This window comes from Lepisma saccharinum, chromosome 10, assembly GCF_977018435.1.
Source record: "Lepisma saccharinum chromosome 10, izLepSacc3.1, whole genome shotgun sequence".
NCBI lineage: Eukaryota > Metazoa > Arthropoda > Insecta > Zygentoma > Lepismatidae > Lepisma > Lepisma saccharinum.
This window is the reverse complement of record NC_139238.1, coordinates 29,937,419-29,947,098: the sequence shown is the minus strand read 5'-3', so window position 1 is coordinate 29,947,098 and position 9,680 is coordinate 29,937,419. Positions and strand designations below refer to the sequence as shown.

General features: G+C 40.4%; 1 protein-coding gene across 1 annotated transcript in view; it reads right to left on the bottom strand.

Moving 5' to 3' along the window:
* Positions 1 to 556: 556 nt before the first annotated feature.
* The window catches only part of LOC145993846 (transcription factor E2F6-like), a 38,360-nt gene continuing 29,236 nt past the window's right edge, over positions 557 to 9,680 (bottom strand). Inside the window, exon 8 of the mRNA XM_083129700.1 lies at positions 557 to 859. Coding sequence (XP_082985826.1) covers positions 690 to 859 — 170 coding nt within the window. The 3' untranslated portion in view covers positions 557 to 689. The remainder of the gene's footprint in view (positions 860 to 9,680) is intronic.

Genomic DNA, 9,680 nt, shown 5'->3' with positions numbered 1-9,680 from the left:
GCCGGAACATGACTTAAGAAGTTCTTTACTGTCATGTGTAAATTTTTATTTAAAACCTTGCACAATTTTAAATTTCCTGCAGATAATGCAGTTGGCATTCAGGCCTTATTGCGTGAAATTGCCCTCTGTGTTTAAGGGTTAAATGCTAACATACTTTCCACTATCAATACCACTAATGTATCAGCTCAACCCTAATTAAAAATGTATAACGAGTTTTTCTTGATAAGCATGCTCTCATAACAATTTCCCATTTCCAAAAAAGACTCAACAAGGTAACCCTTTTCATATTCTGATTCTATTTTAAAAGTGTTGTATCTTAAATAGTTTAAACGGCAGTACTCTGTATCAAATGGCACTACAGACAAAAAAAATAATTAAAAATGAAATGCAAGAGACATGCGTGCATACAAAAATATACACATTACACAGAACTTAATGCCAAGTGGGGGGGATAACTATAGTATAAAAATTCAATCAAGGGGGGAAAAGCACTCCATTGCAAAATATGGCATTAAACCAATCTTGCACCTTAAGTATGTCCTCATATATAATATATATATATATATATATATATATATGTTTCCCTCATGAAGTCCATTAATTTGAGGCACCAATGGCTACAATCATACTGTACTCATCAAACAGACACTGGGCAAGGACTTCACACACAAATCCTATTGTCTCATCACTCACATCACCAATGGACTGAAAGGAATATCGAACAAGTCAGCAAGTCCTTCCTCATGATCCAAGCTAAAGCTGTAGTCAGCCTCTGACAAAGGAGGCTCCAATGGGAGGAATGGTTCTGACCCCAGAGATTGCACAGAGAGATCTGAGAAGTCCATCATGCCTTCGGATTCTGAAAATAAAAAAGCAATGTATAGTATTTTTGCACAAATTCTTCATGCTTCAAACATTCTTTATCAGATATTAATCTTAAGTAGTTTCTTGGGATAAACACTGTGAGGAAATAAAAAGTAGCATACGCCAATGTATGATTTGTACCCATGGAGCTTATCAGTCACGTAATAATACATCAATGTGTTTCCCAATCATTACCAACATAATTTTTTATGAATGTTGATCAATATGAAATTTTTTCGGACATATTTATCATGATTTCTTGTTTTGAACCTAATTAAACATATAATCTGTTAATTATTATGAACATTAACTTTCACAACTTTTTTTTTTTAGCAAGTTTCATTCTACACACACACACACAAGAACATGTGAAAATTCGAAGAGTAACATGTAAAATAACAATCGGCATCAAATGTATTGGGTGCTACAATCATGTGCATCTAGCCTTCAGGCAACAAAGGTACATCATTTCACCATAACAGATCTCCACAATATAAAAACAGAAAAAGTTCATAAAGCATACACAATTTTTCATTTTCTGGCAGATTTATAATGTCATAGAAAATGCTGCTTTTTACATTTACAAGTACACAGCATCTGCAGATTTTCTTGTTGCATATAGCAATTCTATAGGAAATGCCAACAAGACTAAGATCTATAAAGTAATAGACTATAACCTTAACTTCACCAACCTTTCCGATAATTATGATCATATTGTCAATGTAATTTAGTTATAAATCAGATATCTGGACTGCAAGTTTTACTTTGATATTCTTTCTAATATCTAGTATTATAAAAGTGAAAATTTATTACAGAAATTCAAAACCATAATTTTGCACAAGACTGCGAATCATAAGAACGAAAGAAACAGGTTTCTAAACTGAATCTTTTTTGAGTGTAAACACAAGAACCAAATCCAGAAGTGGAAGTGAACTGCTTCTTCATCTTGCAACTTTTTCTCTTGCAGACTCTAAATTTGCACGTAAATTCCAGATGATCTGCAAAATTCAGTTTTCCAGACACGCAGCAACCTTGGATATATATATGTATATATATATGTGTGTATGTATTGCACATATGTTCAGTAAATGTATGGGTTCCCCATGGTGGAATGACAAACAAGTGGATGCACGTGCATGGCTCTCAGCCATACGTCAGAGCTCTGATGTCAACACAGTGGTCACAGCCAGGAGACTGGGTGCTTTTCACAGGGTGACAAGTGGCGTTTCCGGTTTTTTTTTCTTCTGTAGACCATTGAACTGAGTGTTTCTTTCCTTTTTTGTTGTCTTCGTTTCACTTCTAGTGAGAAGTCTAAGTGCATTGCGACTGTAGCAATCATTACTAAAAGATGACTAGAACGAATATCAAGAATTTTGTCACAAATGGGGTTTGGCTTTAAGGCGGAAGGACAAAATAAACCTCCGAAATGGTAGTATCTCTCTCTTTTTATATATATATATACACACTAATGATGAAGGAGACAGTAAACACTTACCACACGAAGAGAAATTATTCTATATTTCGCGATCTGAGTCGCATTTTCAAGTTAGAAGGAAAAAGATCGGCGTTACTAGAAGAGGCACAGAATACTGACCGTAGCATCTCTACGATCAGTGTTGCCAGAAACAGTTGATAGATGACGAAAAGTACTTTAACCAGTGTTTACTGTAAGGTGGGTGGGTAGTTTTGGGGAGGTGAGGAAAGGGTTACTGGTTGGCTAGGTTGAGTCTGGGGGGGTATAGTGGCATGCATGCCTGTTATATAGGCCCTTTCCGATCGCCTGTGGAAAGATGTGTCAGAGTGGGGGGGGGGGGGTAAAATAAGGATGATGGCAACACGGAAGCAGTTATTGAAGGTGGTGTTATGGCTGTTGGTGTGGATGGCAACTGTGAAATCGGAATTTTGGGTAGAGGAACGGTGATTATTGATCCTGAGATTCAAGGGAGTGGAGGTTTCACCTACGTAGAAGTTGCCGCAGATTTGGCAGATGAGGGTGTAAATTAGGTTGGATGAGTGGCAGGTGCCCTAAGGGTGAAGGGTGAACTCACCTGCCGCTGTGGGGATCAGGAGGGTGGGGGAGGTGATGAGTATGGGGCAGGTCTTGCATCTGGGTTTGTTGCACCTGTGAGCTGGGGGGGAGTGGTGTGGAAGGGGTGGGAGTGTTTCGGACCAAGATGTTTTGGAGGTTGGGGGGCGATGGATGACGACCCTAGGTTTATCCCGAAAGATGTCCCTGGTGTCAGGATCACTATGCAGGATGGGGAGGAGGGAGTGGAGGGTATGTCTGATTTTCGTAATGTGGGGGTGGTATTGAGAGATCAGAGTTGGAGGGTTGGTTTTGGGTTGTTTGGTGCGGTTGTGGGAGTTGGCTCTAATGATTTATTTGTTATGAGGGTGGAGGGGTAGCCACGGTTGGTTAGGGCTTGGTGCAGGCGTAGGTTGTAGTTTTAGCGGGATGAGGGGGATGAGTTGAGGCGCTGGCCTCTGAGGGCAAGGGAAAATGGGATGGCAGATGGCTTTTTTGGTGTGGTAGGGGTGTGAGCTGGAGTAGTGGAGATACTGGAGGTGGTTGGTCGATTTGATGTGTATGGAAGTTTCCAAGTGGTCTCCCGCAATGTGGATGTCCACATCTAGGAAGGTCACTTGGTCTTTGGAGTGGAACCAGGTGAATTTGAGGGTAGTGAAGTCGTTCAGTTGGTTAAGGAATGTAGTGAGGGAGGGTTCACCATGTGTCCAGAGGAGAAAAATGTCATCTATGAATCTGAGCCAGTTGCTGGGAATCAAGAAATTCCTGTTCCAGCCTGCCCATGAACAGGTTGGCATAAGAGGGCACAGCTATGGGTACCTGCATAGATATCATAAAAAACCAAGTAAATTTTCCCTATAAAGTTTACCTCGAAAGCGCTTAAAATCTATCCTGTAAGTCACAGCAAACGCTAGCTCTCACATAACTACCTGGGGCACGTGGCATGGTTGCCACTGGCGTTCCTCTTTAAGAGAGGAAGACTTGAAAACAACAACTTGGAATTTTGCCTGAGCAAAATCCAAAACATTAATGGTACTTGCGATGTTGTAAGAAGCATTGACAGTATTTATAAACTGACCAAGACAAAATGGGCAGACTGAAATTCAAGATTACTCATTCTAAAATATCTCCATAATTGATTGACTGATTTGGTTGATTTTAATTTGCTTTTCTGACACCTTTGGCTAATCGCAAAGATGAGGATGATATGATGAAATAACAAATGACACCAATATCTAGGCCAGGATTTAAACCCGAGACACCTGATGCTGTAGCGAGCTGTGCTAACCACATCACCACGGAGTATTTCGTGTATATAAACATGATGTCTTTGCTGGCTCGTTTCAAATACGCAGACTGTAATGTTATTACAATTTATTTATTAGAAAATTGTGAACTAGCGCTATTGCGAATTGAGTTCATTGCAAAAAGCAGGCAAACCTCTATACTGAAAAGAAACAAAAATCTCCGGCAGATGAATATTCTTGAGCCACTTTGGTGACTGAGTACGTTTAGTGATCTACACATGATCTCGCTACAGAATGTTTCGGGCACGAGTTCCAACCTGGACAAAGGTGTCATTGGATAGTATTTACTATTTGCCTGAAATTGCAGAAAAATGACGTACAATTAGAAGAATAGAAATTCACAAGAATTATCGCTGAAATTCTAGATGTCAGAATCTCGCTTGTTTGCTACAAAACGTTGTTTCCAGGGTGAACTAAAAGTTGATACAATGAATGGTAGATATGTACAATTTATGACGTGTACTCAATGGTTTCCTTTTGATTTTTTTTTATCACGTTCGATTTTATCACAAGGATTTCTCTTGATGTATGTACCAATATCAAACTATATCGTGAAGTGCGGAACAAAGTTGTACAGGCAGCATGCACCGAACTCAATGTAATTCCTTTCAATGAAATATTAACTTACAACTTCTTTAATAGAGCATCCAAGATGAACCAGTTTGAGTGGAAAGAAAGTGAGATGGGGAGAGAGAATGAGAGTTTTTAATTCTCATGTTCCTAGTATTGCAAATAATAGTTGGAATTTTCTTGAAAGCCACTTTTAAAACACACATTTTTTTCTTACATGCATATCAGTTGTCTCTAAAATTTAAAGGTTGCCACTGTTTTCTAAAATAAGTATTGTATGTTGGCTATTTGTGACCTTCGCCTCATAACGCTCTGCTCTGTTTTTCTTACGCAGGTGCTGAGACCAACCCCGAAGGTTTCTTTGTATTGTGGATGACATTGGATTTCCCCTATCTCATGTGTCCCTTGCAATTGTTGATATTGCATGACACACAAAACACTCGTGGTGATGTGGTTAGCACAGCTCACTACGGCATCAGGTGTCTTGGGTTTAAATCCTTGCCGAGACATTAGTGTCATTTGTTATTTTATCATATCATCATCCTCATCTTCGTGATTAGCCAAAGGTGGCAGAAAAGCAAATTAAAATAAACCAAATCAATCAATCAATTATGGAGATATTTTAGAATGAGTAATCTTGAATTTTAGTCTGCCCATTTTGTCTTGTCAGTTTATAAATACTGTCAATGCCTCTTACAACATCGCAAGTATCATTAATGTTTTGGATTTTGCTCAGGCAAGACTCCCAAGTTGTTGTTTTCAAGTCGTCTCTCTTAACGAGGAACGCTAGTGGCAACCCTGCCACGCACCCATGGTAGTTATGTCAGAGCAAGCGTTTGCTGTGTTGGGTTACATATGTACAGCATAGACTTTAAGCGCTTATAGCACAGAAACGAAGCGCTTTCGAGGTAAACTTTATAGGGAAAATTTACTTGTTTTTATGATATCTACCAGCACCCAAGCCTTGTTGAAAGAGTTTTGCGACACCCTGTATATATATAGAACTTGGCAAGAGTATTTGTGTTCGTCCCGTGATCAAATTTCATATGATGAAGTCTTATATACCGCGTGAGGCACCTAAAAGTACCACCTGAAATAGCGAAGAAACCAGAAACAGTAGCGATGTGAGGTTTGCGGGAAACAATAATATCAAATGGGGCTCGTAAATCGGAGGTATGGGGTGGGTCGAAAAATATCGACAAATGGGGCATCTGGAGCAAAGTCGTATTTTTTTTAAATGGAACGATATACAATAACATGCATAATATAAAAGAGCACACGCAGAGAAACACAACGCCGTTGGTCTCATGCATCTACTGCACATAGGAACGAAGATATGGCCATGAGAAAATATGTGAACAAACTAACAAGTGGCCCACTTGACCGTCAGTACCACGGCATGTACAAGTATGAGATGTCGGAAGCCATTGGACAAGATGAAGGCAGAACGTGTTAAAGGAAGAAAAAATACAGTAGATATCGTCAGCACCATGTATTTGACAGTGTTACAGCATAATGAAAATGACCATGACAGTATGTCGAAGAACCACTGCGTAAGAAGCGAAAAAATGTCAAAGTGTGTGTTCAAAGTGGTGGCCGTCATCTGCGATACAGGCAACGAGGCACCCACGCAAAGATCCTTGCACAGAATGTAGCAACTCCTAGGGAATGTCCCTACAGGCTGCAGTAATGTGGTGTTGCATATCCTCTGGAGTTGTTGGCACATCCCGGTAGACAATGTCCTTCAGCTTTCCCCACAGGAAAAGTCTAACGGTGTCAAATCTGGGAAACGAGCCGGCCATTCGACAGGCCCTCCACGTCCAATCCAACGATTTGGAAATGTATTTTCCACACATGCTGTACTGCATCTTGCACTGTGAGCTGGGCACCCGTCATGTTGGTACCACATTTCCCTCCTTGTCTGAAGTGGTATGTCCTCCAATAGTACAGGCAGTTCATGTTGTAAAAACTGTATGTATCGGTCAGCATTCAGTGTCCCTTATATAAAAAAAAGGGCCAATGAGATGTTCACTCATTATACCACACCACACGTTCACACTCCATGGGCGCTGGCGTTCCACTTGACGAAGCCCATGTGGATTTGTCACCGACCAATAGTGCATGTTCCTTAGGTTGACAGTTCCATGATTGGTAAAAGTTGCCTCGTCAGTGAAGAGGATACGTGACAAATCGGGTGTGTCGTGTCGTAACATCCATGTGCAAACCCGAACACAGTCCACAAAATCATTCCCGTGAAGTTCCTGATGGAGGGAGATATGATATGGGTGAAACTTGTGTGTGTGTGTGTGTGTGCAGAATGCACAATACACTTCGCTGACTCATCCCAGCATCCCTGGCAATTTCACGGGAGCTAACGTGCGGATTCACAGCAACAGCGGCGATAACATTTGTTGCACCTGCCTCACCTGTAGTTGGCTTCTTCCGCACACGTGCTCGTGGTGTTACACTTCCGGTGTCTCTTAATTTAATAAATAACTTACAAAACAGACGTCGAGATGGCTGTCGTCTGTCCGGATATCTCTCTGCGTACACACGGTAGGCTTCTGAGGCATTCTTTCGGCATTCCCCATAAATCAGCTTTTTCTGTTTGTGAACACCATAATCTTCACTCTTACCACTACGACTGCTTGCTATGAACTAACACGATCTCGTGGACCTGCTATCAAAACTTGCTCTGCGTAAAGGCAGTTCTGTCAGGCACCTGAGAAGTCTTACATGTCGTGGTACTGATGGTCAAGTGGGCCACTTGTTAGTTTGTTTACATATTTTCACATGGCCATATCTTCGTTCCTATGTGCAGTAGATGCATGAGACCAACGGCGTTGTGTTTCCCTGCGTGTGCTCTTTTATATTATGCATGTTATTGTATATCGTTCCATTTAAAAAAATATGACTTTGCTCCAGATGGCCCATTTGACGATATTTTTCGACCCACCCCATACCTCCGATTTACGAGCCCCATTTGATATTATTGTTTCCCGCAAACCTCACATTGCTACTGTTTCTGGTTTCTTCGCTATTTCAGGTGGTACTTTTAGGTGCCTCACGCGGCATATACATGTGCTTTCACGTATCACATTTTACGTTGCTTTTCTGCCTACTTGGGCTAATTGCGGCGATAAGACTTCATCATATGAAATTTGATCACAGGACAAACACAAATACTCTTGCCCAGTTCAGGATTCAAACCCGGTAACTTCCGTGGCAATATCGCAAGTCAAGAACCTGACGCCCTCAGTCACCGAAGCGACTCGTGTACATATATGTATATATGCAGTCTTATGTGTGTGTGTATATTTATGTATATGTATGTATAAGTATTAGCTATACATGTGTGTATATATAGGGTTATTAATGCAGTCTGTGTTATATGCTCTTTTGTGCCTCAAATTTATTTCTAGGTTCTAGGTGAACACACATTTTAGAGGATGTGGGGAGTAGAGACTCGCACAATCTCGATCTCTGCCATTTTGGAGGTGATGGAATCAGGACCACGCTCCAGCCGCCTTTAGATTTCTGTTTTGATACGAATGTGATTCTTTATTGTTGTTATTTAGCGTTCCTTATGTTACTTTTGGATAATCGCGACGACATGGATGAGTGATAATTGGATGAAGTTGATGAAGGATAACTCTCAAAGAACACCCATGCCCAGGCCGGAATTCGAACCCGTGCCCTTTGGTGCCATAGCACGCTGTGCTAATCACTCCGCCACGGAGGTCAGTAGGTACAAATTTATGAATTGAAAAAAACTTTTATGATACCGTATATATTTTCTTACTATGTAAATAATGTTAAAGGACTCTAATGTTGTTTTGTACTGTTAAAGATTTGTAAAAGCTTCTCAATTTTTCATAAAATTCCTGCACTTCACTTGTTCGAAGAAGCAGCAAATGTAAAAATAACAAATTGCTCAGAAATATAAATGCTTAATTTTCCATTTACATATTGCTTTTCCATTGTAATTTCTAATACTTTCTCCTTCGATTCTACTCATGTGGTTGCAATAGCGTACCGAATATTTTGGGGGAAGCTGAAGCTGGAGACTATTTTACCTGTAGGAAATGCTTGTAAAATTATCAAGTACGAATGGATTTCCCCATCCTCTCTCTCTTCCTCTTTCTGTTTGTTTTCTAGCCATAAGAAAATCAGATAACAACTGTAATGGGATTTATTACACTAATATGAAAGAATTAATTAGGATTTAAACTTGAATTTGCATTTTCCAAAAACAAAGAAGAAGAAATACAGGTAAGACTATCATGATGACGAGAATTAATTATGATACATGAAATCCATGAGAGAAAACACTGAAAGGAGTGCCCAAGTCTGGACTGGATGTCGAAGCCTTCGCTAAGTCTGACACTCAACATGATTGGACGCGAAGGTTCGTTCCTGTGTGTGTAAGACTAATAGAAAACACAGAAGAAAGCTATGCACTAGGCTCATGCTGACCAGTAAGGCTGGAAAGAGATTTATTACTAAACGACACTTTTTCACATTGTATTTGATATTTGCAAGATACCCACATTCTTAACTATTCCCTTAATTCTTTCTCAATTTCTTGGCTCGTGCATTTGGGGGGCTGCAACCCCATTAACACCCTCCGCTCGGTACACCATTATATGGTTACTCCGCCTGTTTTGAAGTTATATTGAATCTGTAGTTGAAATTTGTTTCACGAAGAACGATTCACTGTAGAGGGAGCGGACACCCTTTAGTCCTATCCGGCAACAATGACGACGCCATGCGCCGAAAGGGCGAGTTTTCAGGATCGGCTTGCATCCACCTCTTTAGTCTTTCCACCATGTGGGTTCCCTATCCATATAGTTACCCATGCCTGCGTTCATAATTCTCACTGAGGGGATAATCGAAGCTGTCTAGGTGTTTAG